The 16961-nt window shown below is 42.2% G+C and overlaps 1 protein-coding gene across 1 annotated transcript in view; it reads left to right on the top strand.

The window, feature by feature from the left end:
• Positions 1-16961, top strand: part of btbd8 (BTB domain containing 8) — a 30563-nt gene that overhangs the window by 9674 nt on the left and 3928 nt on the right. Inside the window, exons 9-18 of the mRNA XM_044017327.1 lie at positions 212-303; positions 3167-3269; positions 4679-4861; positions 4934-5104; positions 6769-6898; positions 7704-7765; positions 9547-10075; positions 12735-12822; positions 14502-14617; positions 14701-16551. Of these exons, the coding sequence (XP_043873262.1) occupies positions 212-303; positions 3167-3269; positions 4679-4861; positions 4934-5104; positions 6769-6898; positions 7704-7765; positions 9547-10075; positions 12735-12822; positions 14502-14617; positions 14701-16551 (3325 nt within the window). The remainder of the gene's footprint in view (positions 1-211; positions 304-3166; positions 3270-4678; positions 4862-4933; positions 5105-6768; positions 6899-7703; positions 7766-9546; positions 10076-12734; positions 12823-14501; positions 14618-14700; positions 16552-16961) is intronic.

Below are 16961 nucleotides of genomic sequence, written 5' to 3'. Positions count from 1 at the left end.
CTGGGTTATTTGCTTTTGCTTTACACTTGCTACACTCTGCCTTCATGCCCGCTATCAATAATCATTTTTGTTCTTCATTTGCATCATACAGTCAAATGTACTAGTGAGCATTAGTCACTCTTTGGTGTTCTGTGACTCACAGATCCTCACACAGTCTAATTACTGCATGAACTTAAATGCACCTCTTTTGTTTGTTTGCTTGTTTTGTCAGTTGTCAGTTGATGGAGTTAAGAGAACAGTTCTCGAGTGCCTGTCCCTCACACACGCCTTTGGCCTTCAAAACCTGCACATTCTTTGTAAGAGGTGAGTCTCCAATTACAATAATAACGTATTTTGGATCTTAAATTCCGTTTTTTTTATTGTCAAGCCATTTTGTCTGTGCTGAATGAATATAGTTGAAATTTGCCAGAGGATATTCATCTTTGGAACATTTTTTTTTAACTAATATTTAACATTTTTACAGCAGTTTTTGGGAAGGTGACTTGGAACAAATTAGTCAGTTTTTTATTTTTTTTTTTTGCCAAATTCACTGCATCAAAATAAATGTGTCTGTCAATCACTGACCCATCTCAGGGATTTTTTTTCATAATTGTATGATCTGTTTCTTGTCAATTAGTTGATAGACCAATTAAGCAAGAACATATTGAAAAATGTTTCCCAAAACTTAAAAATGATGATGCTCTCAAATCACTTGTTTTGTCCACTAACCAAAATGGTTCAGTTTTAATGATTTCTTTGTTATTTGGAGCAAAAAAACTAGAAAATATTAACATTTTTTAATCCAATCCACTTTATTTATAGATCACATTTAAAAGCCCGGCTAACCCCATCATATGTGGCATTACAGTGAGTCGCGGCCCCCCCTGTGAGTTGAACAAGGGGGCATCATATGGCCCTTTTCAAATATGGTCCCAGCTCGCCTTGCCACGGCACTGTTTAGGTTGGTTTTCCACGACAAAAATAGTACCTTCTCAACGTGGGCGGAGTCATCACTGCACGGCTGCATGAAACTGCAAACTACTAACTGTAATTGTTGGAGATTGACCCACGTTTTTAGGATTGTTAAGTCTTTGTAACTGATCTAAAGTTCGGCATTGTTCGGCTTGATTTTTGTCGGACGTTACTTCCTGTGACGGCACTCTGACCAATCAGTGGCCGGCAGTCTGGCGACGTCACACATTGTATTGCCTTCGCTCGTTTAGAACCTCGCCAGTGCAGGTACTCTTTTTAGTACCTGCTCTGAAACGCAACTTAACCACACTGTGTCGATAGCCTCCAAACAACATAACCTCTGTCTTTAACTCATTAAAGTTCAGATCATTTAATGCCATCTATGCTTTGATGTCGCTGAGACTTACTAATGGTAGTCTCACAGAATATCGATTTTTCCTCAGAGGTACATACATTTGACTATCATCAGCATAGCAATGGACTCATCAGCCCAAAGAAGATTGATGGGTCATGTGAAGGAGGTGAGATGAGGGCTGTCTGTCAAACAACATTCAAACTGATCATATATCAAAACAGTTGATCATGTCCATGAAGTCAGTATTTGATCTGTACATTTTTATTAATAGTCCCAGAATTTTGAATCTTTGTCAAGCTTGAACTTAAAACAACCTGTCACCACTCATGTCACCATGAGTTACATCCGCATTTGTTGCTAGGTAACCCCAGCAGGAGGGTTCATATTTACTATACGTGTTGTCAAGGGTTACGTCTGTCGTCATGTTTGCTTTAATGTTAATTTTAAACACGGTTCTTTTCATTGATTGATATCTTTGTAATTCAAATCAAAAGCACATTTAGTCATTCTTGATTAAAACCGTTTTATTTAAAAGATTTAAAAGAAGATGTCCTTCAAGGTTAGGGCTTCTCTGAAGACTCCGATCCAGTAGAAGTGTTTTATTTACATTAGTATCTTGAATGGTGAGAGTCTTGGTTTAGCACAGATGTGCAGTGTTTATCTGCACTTTGAGGTCTCCTGCAGCTGATGCTACTGCAAGCTCTTGCACGCTGCAGTGTGCTGGCAAGGAACGTGTGAATGTAGGTCAGGGGGATGTGATGTGCTGAGCGAGGCTGGCTCTGATTTGAATCGGTGTGTTGGTGTGTGAAGTTGCATGTCTTGTGGTCTCTGCTGAGTCTGCTGATTCGCGACATGACTGTGAGCCGAGGAGCAGGGCATTTCTGACCCCTCTCTTTTGGTCGTTCCCTCAAGCGAAGCTGAACTAACCACTAACACTGTGTGCAGCCTCAGAGTCTGAGTTCCCTGAGGTTTGTCCACAGAGACATGGGGTAGAAAAGGCCACCAGGATTGACATGCAATGGTCAAATGGTTTTACTGCACGTTTTTCTCTATTCCACTGCTCAAGAAAACCTTTAAACTCATGTTTAATGTGTTTAGACAGCGTTCAATTGCAGTGCATGCAGGTTTTTAATTGTCTCTGGCTACTATCAGCTTTACTGAACACAAGAACATGCTCATTTCTTCTTCATCTTCCTCATTTTTAGCATGGTTGCATGTCCTTTCTGTACACTTGCAAAAGGTAAAGCTATAGCATGTCACATTGAAATATCCATAAATATTTTTATGTACTTACTTAAATATGTCCAACACATAAATCCATAATCATGGAAATACATATTACATTAACCTCAGGAAACATCAGAGGATGTTTATTTTATTTTATTTTATGTTATTTTATTTTATTGTGTGTATTTATCATTTATCATTAATGGATCGCAACAACTTGTGGCTGTCAAAGATTCCCCCATAAAGAGCAAATGCACAGGGAAACCTAACAAGACAGTAATTCCCATTATCCTTTGGTGCTTCCCAGTATCATAAAATAAGGTATTTTTTTATTGTATTGATTGACAACTAGCAAATTACATATTGTGCCACAAATGTTTGATACAAATTAGGATACTTTCTGTTTCATCATTTGGATCGAGGTGCAGCACTGGCAATACAGCGAGGTGAGGGAGGTTCCTCTAACTCATTTTGTTTCAGGCGCTTTCATTACATCACAATTCATGCGCGGTTTAAACCCCCACTGGCAATTGGAATGGTGTGAATTGCTATTTTAGTGGGTTCATCCAGGTTAAAAATTCCACATATACCAGTTAATTCAGCATAAAAGAGACTAATGTTGTGTCTTTCCAGGTGGATTGCTGAGCATTTTGTGAAGACCTGGTGTGAGCGGAACTTTTCCCTTTTGTCTCCTGAGTTCCAAAGAGCCTCTTTCACCGCTGTGATTGAAACCATGGTGAGTAATTCCCTGCTTTTCTCTGCACAGACATCATCAACCCATTCACCAGTGTTTTCCTCCCGGAAGGAAATGGACTTTATTTGATTTTCAGTTATTACAGCTGGGCTAATTTTGGAATGGGATGCGGATGCAGGCAGATAAGGAGTGGTCAGGGCTTGTAACTGAGGCTGTTGATCATTGGTACAACATGTGAACGATGCAAAATAGTAGCCACCACAATATTATCACTAAGAGCTGTGGAGTTGTTTTTGTAGGGCGAAAAACTCTGTGTTAATTGATTTTTAGTGGTCTCACTTGGGTTCAGAAAATCCCAGGCACATCCACTCAATCCAGGCTGTAGGCAGCCTGTTCCAACAGAAAGCTTTAGTTTGTAAAGCTCTCATTTTTCCACACTAATAACAAAAATCTGCATTTTTAGCTTGCTGAGACACGTGAGGTGCTCGTCTGCTGCTGCCTTGTTTGGTACATTTTTGTCACTTGGTTAAATCCTCTCAGATAGTTTAAAATGCAGAAGTTTAGAAGCAAACACATTTAAACTCACGGATGGAGGCAGCAGAGATCAACAACTCCACTGCCGTGGTGTAAAATGACAACATTTCTCTATGGACTTTGGTGCAGGAGAGTTAACGAAGTGACACAAACCTCTGTTTGCAGTCACAAAAAGGCTTTCTAATGGTGCTTTTCCACTATACATTTCCAGCTCAGTTTGGTATCATTTTCATTTGTTTAACGCAACACACACACTTGTAAAGCAGTTTTCTTTGGTGTAGTTACTGAATCATTAGACTTAATAAAAAAAGATTTGTTCACAGAATCGTTCAGTACTTCTGTACGGAGCCCTGGAGGTGGCATAAACTGAGCGTGCGCACGTACACGCTTTATAACTCACATGCACATGAACAACTTAGTAAAGTACGCATGTGACTTAAAAATGCATTCTTTAAAAAAATGTCCATCTATGTCACCTGCAGGGCTCCGTACTTCTGTGTGACTGGAGTGAATACTCTGTCTTCAGTCATTGAACTGAACGGCGGAAGGGCTTGTGATGCAACTTCCCACTCCTGATCGCCTCTTTTGGGAGTGTGGTTGCTAAATGCATCAGACTCCTCTGTTAAATATTGCGTTTTCCTTGCTATATGTTGGAGATTAACACATCTTCAGGATATTTAAGTCTTTTTTTAACTGATCTACAGTTCAGTATTGTGTCAAAACGCTGCCAATCATGAACGTGCGTGCCGAACCGTGGGCCGCGACCCGCACGGATCACGGATCAGCTGTGATCCGTTGCACCACTAACTTTCAGGTCGTGTGCCTCCATGAGTCGGACTGTTTGTATCAGTACCTCATACAACCACACTTCCATAATCCAAGACTGTCCCTTTGAGTTAATTGCTGTTTCCATCCAGACTGTGCAGAATGCAGTAACCATACTCTGTGACACCGAGCAGCTGCTTGGCAGTCTCCCAGAAGTGAAGTGGGCTCAACAGGTGAGAAGTCTGGCAACAGAGTTACAGGAGGAGAGCCTGCGTGTCATTTTCCAGCACCTTCCTGTAGTCACCCACACTCAGGCCTTTCACGACCTCCGCAGGGTAAGATCCATTCACCTCCTTCATCGGCACGCGCTTCTGTTTGAGTTTTCTTAGTGTTCAGCTTCGTTTCAGAGGGAAGAGTTTACCCAGGAGCCCACAGTGCTGAGGAAGCTGTGCTCGGCCATCAGAGAACGTGTGACTGTGGAAAACTGCTGCAGCCTGTTCAATGCTGTCAACTCTCTGTGTGGAGATGGCACGGAGGAGGAGACTCTCCTGAAGCAGAGGTGGCAAAGACCAGAGGAGGTGAAATGAAGCACATTTCTTGAGTAGTGTGATGGACGGTTGTCTGAATGAGGCTTAAAGATGGTTGGTTTGACTCATGCTCGCTCTGTAACGTCTGCCTGAAGGTAATGGATCATATTCATACAGGATGCAAGTAGGAATGTCCTGAACCCAGTGTCTAGTATCAGATCAGAACCGATGTGGGCTTCTTCTTTTTTTTAGTCAGCTACTTTATAGGGCTGTCATTTTTGATTTGAAATTCAATGTTATTTTGAACGTTGGCTAGAAAGTTCACATTCACTGTAATTCCATGCTCGCAATGCACTCATAAACGCCTATTCAAGGATTACCCCTGAGAATCCATCAGAGGGCGCACAAAAGGTTTCTTACCACGTCATATGACCATAAGCCTACAGTTCAAGCCTGTACTACAGTACATTTTTAATTTATTTGAGGGATTTGAAGTAGATTTTTGGAAAGAAGTGACAGTGTTACTGCTTTATTTTTTACTTCTTATGTAATTCATTGGTCGTATTATAATACGGTGCCTGGTTTTTGATCTGCTCCGGGTTGCTTTGTCCTCTCTGCCTTGGGCGCTACTATGTCTTTACACACAAATGCACTTTTTACTCTAAAAAGTGGCACATGGTGGGTGAACGTTGCTGTAAGCTGGGTTTACAGGACTGGCACTTATCGGTGTTTGTACGAAGTATAAATGTAAATGCTGCAGTATCAATCCACCTGTTCTCACCATTTTAGTAGATTCACTTCAGCAATATGTGATCCACATATGTGTGATGTGTAAATATAGTTTATTTTATACAAATATTTGGATCGAGACTCCACAGTAAAAAGATAAGATGGGGATTGGACTTGGACGTTCCTACTAATTAAGTCTGTGTTATATAAAACAGTGAAGAGGATGGAGACTAACTAAAATGTATTTTGTGACTTTGAGCAGGCAGCTAACCTGGTCACACATGTTCAAAGCTTATAACCTTTGTAGATACTGCACAGCATGGGAGAATGGATTAGGCCGAGGGAAACTGTGACGTGTACGAGCAGCCTCCACTAATCAGGTTGGGGCTCTGTGTGCAGAGAGTGTGTGTGTGTGCTTGTCTTTCCTCTTTAGGGCCCTTTCTGTCATAAACATTGACCTTGTCAGGATAAGTAGTCCTCGTGAAGACTAAAGCCTGGTCCTAATGAGGCAGAACCTCACTTCTGAGGAAGTGATTAAGTTGGGGCTAAGATTTGAGTTGTGTTTGGGGTTAGACAGTTGCTGGTTAGGACTAATGCTTTGTTTAGGCTGTATCCAACTGCTTAGAAGTCAATGCAGTGTCCAGTGAACAATTGCTACAAAACCTGTGTGCATGTGGTCATTGTGGTAGCAGAGGGTAGGGTAGCTAAAAACAGCCCTGTTTTTATAATCGGGCATGGAAACGGTGTGTGCATCAGTCGCTGACATCACTAATTTCTCTCAAGGGAGCTCAAGTAGATTCTGACAGAGGAGGGAGGGACAGAGGAAGCAAGGGTGGGAGGAGGGAGGGAGGGGTATTTGTTGCTATGGTGAAAGGTTTTTCAAGCAGCTGCTGATTCGCCTCTGCGCTGTGGTGCCCCCCTTCCCATTCTTCTACTCTCCCTCTCCCTCCCTCTCTCTCTCACACACACACACACACACACACCAGCCGTTTAGACAAGAGATCTGTACACTGAAAGCTCGACTGTGGACATTCCTGCTTCAAACCTTTTACGCCGTCCGCCACACGCAGGGATGGGAGACTCTGTCGTCCGAACACAGAGAGAGGATTCAGGCAGGTGAGGCGGAGTATTTTTCACCCTTTCAATCTCACACAGGATTTTCACACTGCAGCGTGGATGTGTGTTCCCCCAACCCAGCCTAGAAACCTTGGCACTGCATCATTTGAGAATAACCACAGACGGAGCACATGCTGTCGTCTGATTTAACACTCAAAGCTCCTTTCTGCACAGCTGCCTGAGCACTGCTTACCCATTTAATGTTTAGCCTTGGTGATTCCTTCAATATCATTGCTTTTATTTGATTTAACTTGTTTCTTGGCTATCAAATGCAGAATGCTTTTTTTTATTGTTTTTTAGATAGAGGTGAGAGGCTTGGTTCTGTGTGCACATGATTAGAAATGCTGATAAATAACAATAATGCACGGCTTCCTCATTGTTGCTCGAGTGATGTGCAGAAATGCACTGAACATGAATAATTTATTCAGCTGGTATCGGTGTGTGACTATGACGGGTGCATTTCTTGCCAGTGTAATCCAATACCTGGTCTCATGAAAGCAAACATTCGTTTTCAGTTGAATGAGATGAATTGCACTGTTTTTATTCGACACAGAAATGACCATGCAGTGTTTGAAAATGTGTACGAGATATGGCCGACTGATCAGTCCTCTGATGTCGTGTTTGCCTCCTAAAGATCAACACGTAACCACATGATGTGGAAATGGGACTTTGTGAATGAAAGAAATGGCTCCTCTAAGGACAGACCTAAGCAACATGTACAAATCTGTATTCCTCTTGCATTTGATGAGGAACCTGACTCACCACTTCTCCTCTGATTCCACCTGTTTTTTCCCCCTTTCTTCAGATGCTATTGATAAAGGAGACAACAAAAGACTTGCTAAAAAGCCAGTATTCACTAGCTCACAGGTAATATTATGATTATTCAATTATACATTTTATAAAAAATTTTAGACATTAAAACATTGACTTTGTCTTGACTGATGTGGATTTATGAGTGCGTTTCAGCTCAGAGAAATCCATATACAAGCTGTATAATTCCCATCAGCAATTAGAGTTCATGGACATTTAATGCCCTTCCCTGCATGAAATGAGCAGCTGGACTCTGAAACACATGTGTATAGCAAAGATAAGCCTGAAAGACGTGCTCCAGATAGGGATTACCAAGATATACAGCATTATTAGAGCTGCAACAGTTCTCACAGGAAGTGGTTTGTCAGAACAGGAGCTGAAGCTCTGTAATTTGTTTCTTTGAAAGTCTGTGTTTATTTCCTACTCACGATACAATAACGTATCATGATGCACGGTTACTTTGAATGATGACCTTATCCTACACCAAATTTACAGCAAGCACAACTTAATCATCATGAAGTGCATTGAGAACTATTATTAATGAAATAACAATGTGCTTTTTAATACAGCATGAAGGAGAAGACAATTACATTTTCCTTAACTATATACCAAAATTAAATAATGTAGAAGAAATATCAATTGATTAAAAATGTTAAAACTGTAGTTTCATACTGGGACACAGACTGTATGTATTTGTGGTTAGAAAAGAGGATTTGTTATCCTATCACACAAAAACATGAGGTTCACTAAATTTGTCTGGATCATAATAATGTTATTTATAGACATGTGCAAACAGTCTAAAATGATAGAGACAGAAGGATTCTGTAACAACAATCCTGCAGAAGACATTCCCACCGTCCTTTTTTCCCTGGTGTGAGTCAGGTTTGAGTGTTCCAGCTTTACTCTCACAGCCCCACATTTAATGAAGTCATTAAAAAACGGTAAACGATCACGAATTAAAAAAATAGGTGTAACACATACAGTATGTGGATTCTACAGATCACAACTCCGAGTGCCACACCTGCATGCTCTGGTGCTTCTAGTAATAACATGTTGACTCCAAATATGGTTGCAAAATGGGACTAAATGGTCATGTTCTGGAGCACTGTCGCTATCATCGAAGCATTTGCTGCCATGTCTATTTAGTAACATCTGATAGACACATCGGTGAGGTGTACCTCGCAGTATTCTTTTCACCACAGACCTACAATTTAACTTATTTAAGATCCTTTTCACATCCCAATAGCAATAAATAAACCAATAAAATAAACTGCCAGTGTTCAGAGTCTGCAGAGAGGCATACGCCACCAAAGCTTATACAATAGTCAGAGGAGAAAGTAAAGTCAAAATTAAGTTTCACTCCAGACAACAAATTTACAAAGACTGGGATGTGTCACTGGCTGAGCTTGTTATTGTTTTAGCTTTAAATGAACTGCACTGACATAAAAAGGTAACCATGATGTTTCACTTTGTTCAGTCATTTTGCAAGAGCTGTCAAAATTAGACTTAAAGTAGATGAAGAAAGACGCATCGTTTTCTTCTTCTCTTTAACATTGTAAAATCTCATGTACATTTTTTTTCAAATAAAAACAACATAACCCGATGTGCAGAGGTTAGATTTTGCTATAGAGTTGAACAGAGGCTTTCTAGGTCAATGTTTCCCAAACTTTGTAAATGGGGACCCACTTTTACTCACAATATAAATTATGACCAGAGCAAAATGGTTCACAATAAACATTTCATAAAAGATAATACTTTGTCTGTTTGCACAGAAAATGATATACTGAATGTGGTGAAAACTGTCGTCTTTTGACTAACTATCTTTGTTTTTGTTAAAGCAAAGGGCTGTAAAATGCTCTTCACCTGTACCTGAAAGTCCTACTGTGCAAAGGACACAGCAGAGGGTGTCTGAATACAGAACGTCATCACCGCGCACTGATAAATCAGCCATGAAGTCAGATGGACTGGCAACGGCTAACAAACAAGGAGATGGTCACTCGTCATCAAAGACTGCGAAGAAGCCAGGAGATCGGACTGTAGCAGCAAAAGGAAAAGCAGCATCAGCTGCGACACCAGTTGTCAATGGCACTGGAGCAGCTGGAGCCAGAAGAGACGTGGCCAGCGCCAATGGCTCCAGAGGCTCTCACGGGGCTAAAGAGCAAGAGAAGAAGCCAAACCCAGGCGCGAGGCCTAAAACCTCTCCCCCGAGCTGCACGCCACCAGCGAAGACTCAGAAAAGCTTGGCAGGAAAATGTGACGGCACTGTTGGCAGCAGCCGAGCTCAGCCCATTGCTTCATCTGCCTCAGGCAGCACTTCGCCAGAGAACGGAGCCAGCAGCCCTCGCAACAACACTCACTCCACTCCAGGTTTATTGACTTCTTCACACTTATAACACAACTTTACAGCATAGTACATCACTGCAGCCATGCTGACGTGTCCACAGGTGTTAGTGTAGCTGGGGCTAGTGGTAGTCAGGTTCATTATTGTCACTTTTAATAACTGGCATCATTTATTAACAGAGGACAACTTATTTATCTACATTTACACATTTATTCTCAAAATCTTTATAAATGCTGCTAATGCTCTAAAAATGACTAGAGCTGAACTGTTTGTGAAAATATCCAATTGCAATTTTTCGGTCAGATATTGCAGTTGGGATTTGACTTTAAACATACATATATTATTCATAAGTCAAGTTTCGGTTCAGTATTCACAGAAAAAGATTTAAACCATAATAACAAAACTGCTCTATATTCAAATGCAAGTATAAATGGTTTCCTGCATCACATTTTATAATTTGCACAGCACGTAAAACACTCAAAAATAAATAATAATAATAATAATAGACCTAACCCTGAAAACAATGAATTGTTCAGCCGTATATTACTTTCAATTAAAATGCACTACCAAAAACCCAAATCGCACATCGATATCACAGCTGAAATATAAATATAAAATATAAATATAAATAAAAATGTGTAATTCTTTGACAACAGTTTTAGGCTTAGCTAGAGAAAAGCTCCTTGTCAGTTGACCTCTAGCTGGATCATGAAAGGACCTACAGACTTATTAGTGTGATGAGAGTCGTGCTGTGGTCGTGTAGGATATTTTGGGAGACGAGCACAGTGTCATGGTTGAATGTTGATTCATCAGGGCCGCCGTCCTCTCAGCAACCTGCTGCCATCAGAGGTCAGAGCTCTATGCAGCTGTCACACAGGGCCATGAATAATCACTTTGAACTGCAGTGTTGTAAATCTGCCTTATACCAGTGGCCCTCATCTGTCTGTCCTGCTGGTACAGATGCAGCCTGCAGCCTCGTACCTCCACCCTGAAATGCATATGCTAAACATGTGTGATTTGCGTTCATGCACATCATATAAACACGCTTCCCTCAGGATTATTGCCTGTGTTCACTTTGTAGTCAAAACTCCGAGCGTCCTCACATAAGGCCAGTTAGGATTCTAAGATGGCTGCCCCATATAAACACTGCTTCTTTTACCATTAATGATACTTAGTACATGAACATGTTAATATGTTATTTTTGTTCTCTACAAATACCTTGGAGAGGTAGTTATTGACTGATATTTCTAACAATAGCCCAGGATACCTTTGCGTCTTAGGTTCCGATGTAAATGGATTGCACTGTTATGGCCCTTTTCCACTATGGTCCCGGCTCAGCTCGCCTCGGCACGGTTTAGGTTTGGTTTTACACAACAAAAATAATACCTACTCAAAGTGGACAGAGTCATCACTGCACGGAGGCATGAAACTGCGGTGACTTTTACACACATACACACACACAGACGTGTGACGAGTGACTTGTAAAGCAGTTGTTTTCAGTCTAACTGAATCATTAGAATCATATTTGTTCAGTACTTCCTCCGTGACTGGAGCAGAGTTTGTGATGGTGCTCACCGCCCGCGATCAGCAGTGCTGTCGCTAAATACACCAAACTCCTCTGTCAAATATTGAGATTTTAGACATTTCCCTGGTGATTGTTGGAGATTAACCCACGTTTTTAGGCCTGTTAAGTCTTTTTAACTCATCTATAGTTCGGCATTGTTTGGCTTGACTCTTGTGTGGGACGTCTCGTCCTGTGACGCCTTTTGAGTACCGCCTTTTTTAGTGCCTGCTTGCCAGAGCAGGCACTATACTAGTGGAAACACAACATAACCGTGCCGTGCAGAGGCGAGGCGGTGGAAACACACCATTAGATTCTATGTGGATGAAGTGTAACGGTTATTGAAGTGTGTCACATCTAAGGATGGCTCCATACCACGCTTGCATGTCCAATAAAGAAACAATATCAAAGAGTTTCTACCAATTTTGAATCAACATTTGCAAACATGACAAGATTTCCCAATATGACTAATGACAAACAAAAGTAGGCAGTATGAAACAGTATATATGAATGTATATAGATGGATAGAAAGCACTCTCGATGTACCAGGCAGGTCATGTATCGGCAAACCCTAATGAAACTCTTTGCTTTTTTGTTGTAAGAATAAGTCCACATAGCTCACATGATCACCACAGTGTCTAACTCACTGGTCACATGACATAAATGCCGCATATCTCTCTTCACAGCCTGCACTTAGTGTTTTTGGATTATATTAGTTTTTTATGATTTTCTTTTTTGTGAATTAGATTTTTTTATTATGATTTTTAACCATTATCAGACCAATAGTTCAGTATTGGCTCGTCCATAGTGCAGCTCGTCCATAGTTGCATACAACGAAAAATTGAGGAGGACTAGGGGTCTAACAAGAGGGACAGGAAGTTAGTGTTTACAATAACTAATTACTCAGCCAAACAAAGCTACACAACCAGCTACACTCACTCTTTAAATGAGAGATTAAAGGTTGTACCAGCAGAATAATGTTTTAGGTCAAACACAGCTCATGTGTTACATCTGGCTCACTGGCACCAGTCTCACCTTCCCCTCTCGCTGTTATATAAAGTCATGTTCTCACCTGTCCTTTCTGACAAAGTTGCACATGTGCTTCACTGTTTCCTGTGTCTTAGGTACGAAACCCAAACACCAGATCAAGGCAGTGACCAAATCCCCGCAGATGAAACCTGCTCAGAAATCAGATGCAACAAAGAGCAGCAGGTGAGTTTTATTCCTGCAGCATTTATCATGGTTATCTTTAACAAAACACACAAAAGAGAACTACGGTCTATATTAAACAAAGGAGCTTCAAAAACATCATATTCCAATAGTGTCTGCAGACTTAATGGTGGCGACACACATCTTAGTGAAGCCACACTTACCTTGTATTCACGGTATACAAGTTGATCTCCCATCTCAAGCTGTGTCAGCACATCATGTCCCTGAATTTGTCCTGGAAAGTCCCTGAAATGTCCTTGAATTTGATGTCAACCAAGCTGTGGGAACCCTGTTTTTCTGATCCAGTGATTCTGACCAAACATTGATCAATCAGCTTATCGCTACATTAAAGCTGTGGTAGATTACAATTGAATAATTCCATAATGGCCTTTCAACATGCTGTAATTGAAGTAAATCTGAGAGACTGATTGAATCCTGCACCTCGTCAGGACCCTGTGACAGGAGACTTTTATCACAACTTTATAGTCGACAAGGGAAAAAAGGTTCTAGGAAGGAGTTGGACAGTAAAGTCAGAAACATGAAGAACATCAAACTGCTGCAAACAAACAAACATAAATAAACAGTGTGAAATATACATTACAAGGTGACAAATTCTCTACATAAAGAGTAACTAAACCACTTTGTTCAGGTTAAAACGAGTGTGTATGGTTATCTAGTAATATTATTCAGTGATCCAGGTTCAACTCTTGGTAGTTTTGTGTAAAGTATTTGAATTACATATTTTGTGTTAAAAATGGATGTATGTACTGCCTTCTCTGGCTAAACACCTCCCATTACATCTGAATTTTTGTATTAGCTGGCTCTCACCGGGCTTTTGTCCCTTTCTCCTCCTCCTCCTCCTCCTCTGGCCACACCCCTTATATGGGGTGGGGGGGGGTCAGCAAACCCGCATAAATTCAGCAGGAGAGGAAGTAGGAAAATGAAACATCCGGTTTCCTTTTCAGAATAAAACATCCCATGTTGACACCTCATCGTATTTACACATACAACATTTACAGTGTATTTCCGTGCGAGAAGAACCCCCAAAAAACAGCGTGCGGACACGAGACCCGGCAACAATAAATACTATTTTCTGATTGGCTGATAGGTTGCTAATTCAAGACAGCTGACAGCAGAGCCACCTGTCTTCGCATCATCAATTCGTAGATGACTAATTCATGTGCGGTGACTTTTATCACTTCTCATCAGCGTGAGAAATGTCATGTGTGGCGCGTGAGTGTGTGAACTCATTGAAATGAGCGTGTTCTCTGCTCACTCAAAATGGCAATGAAAGACAAGACTCCGACAAGACTCCGACAAGACTCCGACAAGACTCCGACAAGACTCCGACAAGACACCGCCCGGCGGTGTGCAGTCAACCCCTCCCACCACCTCTCACCACTCACTGATAACTCCGTGCCCCTTTTTGTAGATTTTCAAAATCAGGCATTGTGTGGAGTTAGCCTCAGACCAGGGGGATTAGTTTCTCTTTAATAAAGAGCTCATGTCTCTGATGTTTGTCCTTGACAAGATGGGAGAAAATACATCACTGCCTGGTAAATAAATAAATAAATATTACTTTTAAGATTTGCTTCCCATGTGGCGCTCCACAGAATTTTTTTTTTTGTTTTAATTAAAATGGCGGTTCTTGCTTACACAGTTTTGTCTTTTTCCCGCCACAGTCCGACTATTAAGTCGAGTGTGAGAGAAGGCGGCAAAGTCAAGGCTGGTGCAGCTGAAAAAGTGTCCACTGCTGCCAGACAAGACAGCAAGGGACGAGTAACACCAGACCACCTTGGTAAGACATTCAAAATCTGCTTATTTTATACAAAGTGCACTGGACAAATATTTATCTTTCGTTGTGTTTCATCTAACATCTAGTCTCCAAGCATGGATCCTCCATGAAAAAGCCAGCTTCACCCAGCAAAGATGGTTTGAAATCCTCCACAGGACCCAAAGCAGGCTGTGAAACACCTAAAAAGAAAATCACGAAAACTGTAGCAGACATCGGCGCCAAATCAGCTAGTGTTAAGCCACTGAAATCCAGTTTGGCAACTTGCAAGCAAATTCCAACTGTTGCTGCCAAGTCTGGGCCAAAGCTGAACAGCACTACTGCAGAGAAAACCTCACCAAAATCTGGAGGAGCCTCCAAAACCTCAGCTGCTGCTGGTGCGGCGGCTGCTGCTGCTACCACTAAAAAGTCAATAACTAAAGGGAAATGTGCAGTGAATGGTAAAAATACAGATTCTAAATCTGAGCTTGGTCCAACCGAAAACAACAAGCATGTTGCAGTGCACGAAGAAAGTAGAGAAGCAGCGCTCTCTGGAGACACAGCAGCTCACAGCTCACGCTCCACAAACCAGGGAGGAGAGGATTTACTCAGTCTTCATTCCGACTGCAGCAACACACGACTGAATGTCCGAAACACTGAGGACAACAGTGTTACACCAAATAATGTTAAATCTGCTCTCACAGAGGTCTGCAAACAAACTGAAGGGAATAAAGTCAAACAGACTCCGGGTCACGTCAGTGGAGGGCAAGTTCACGATGTGAGCTCCCAGAGAGACACTGAACCCCCCGCAGACACCCCCTGCAGCATGGGAAGCACTCTCACCCCGTTAGAGGACTCCTGGAGCAGCGTCCACCCTCAGGTCAGCCCTGAATCTGAGACCGGCAGCATGCACACCACGTCCTCCGATGACATCAAGCCCCGCTCGGAGGACTACGATGCAGGAGGCTCACAAGATGACGACTTCTCCAACGACCGGGGGGTTTCCAAGTGTGGTACCATGCGCTGTCACGACTTCCTGGGTCGCAGCAGCAGCGACACAAGCACTCCAGAGGAGCTGAAGATGTACGAAGGCGGGGTCGGGCTGAGGGTGGAGGTGCGGCTGCGCGGGAGAGAGGCGGAAACTACCAGCGAGGAAGAGGGAGTGAGGCGTCGCCCTCGCTCCTTGGTACAAAGAGACGAAGGAGAGGAGAAGAACTCCGAGGTGGAGGCAGTCGTGACCGTGAAAAGTGTCCCTGACCACCAGCTCTTCTCCTCTGAGGATGAAGAGGAGACCGAAGAGGAAAGGTCAGAGGTCGAAGTCATTCCAGGTCATGCGTCAGTGGCTCCAACCGAGCCGTCACCACAGTTTCATGGAATCGTCAACCTTGCTTTCGATGATGACGGTTTTGACCAGGAGAATGAGCAGCCTGACTACCAGTCCACCTCCAACTTCCGTCGCTCAGTGTTGCTCTCTGTTGACGAGTGTGAGGAGCTGGGCTCAGAGGAAGGCGGTGTGCAAACTCCGCCTCAGAAGTCTGATGATGCTGCGGCTTCCTGTGATGTTTTTGAGTCTGAATCTACAGCTTTTCAGCCAGATTCTGCCCCTTCCACTGATCCACAGAACCATCTTGAAAATACCGGTATGAAGGATGAGAAGCGGGAAGAAAAATCCCTCGTGTTCCTTACCGAGATCCAGGAGTCCACACAGGGTGCGAACCACGTCAAGGTGGTGGATGGAGTGAAGTCCGGTGTCCCGAACTCGGACACGGTCACTCGAGACCTCCTCCCTCCTCAGGAGCGGCCCTGTCACTTGGACCTGCGAAACACTGAACAGTACAACGGCGCTCTGCGGAAAAACCACAGCAATCCCTCAGAAAACAAGAAAGCTGACATACATCTAGACTTAAATGACCCTCAGCTGACAGGTGACTCTCCTGTTCATGCTGCACAGTCTCCAGCAGGTAATGTATGACCTATGGATCTTTCCTAGCCCCCAAATCCAAACCTCTCCGATTCCTAGACCTTCCCTGTGATGTATACCTTCCCCTCCTTCAGAAAAAAGGGATAGAAGTGAATGTACTAGTTTAGTAACTAGTTACAGACATAAGTCTAATTTCAAGGAAAACCAGTGAGCGCCATATTTTTGTAGCTAAAAGTTAATTCCCATCTCAACCAACCCATGGATTGTTTGGATATAAAATTTGAACTTGCATCATCAGGGTCCTTTTCAAGATGATTCAAAACTGTACATTTTAAACAATTATCTGTAGATAAAAAGCAAGTACTTAGGGTTTGGTACTTCAGTTTCCCTAAAAAATATAAATAAATAAATAAAATAAAAGGGGGAATAGCAGTGTACATGTTACCAAGA

Source organism: Solea senegalensis, unplaced genomic scaffold (assembly GCF_019176455.1).
Source record: "Solea senegalensis isolate Sse05_10M unplaced genomic scaffold, IFAPA_SoseM_1 scf7180000015300, whole genome shotgun sequence".
In the NCBI taxonomy this organism is placed as follows: Eukaryota; Metazoa; Chordata; class Actinopteri; order Pleuronectiformes; family Soleidae; genus Solea; species Solea senegalensis.
This window is presented reverse-complemented; position numbering and strand designations above follow the sequence as displayed.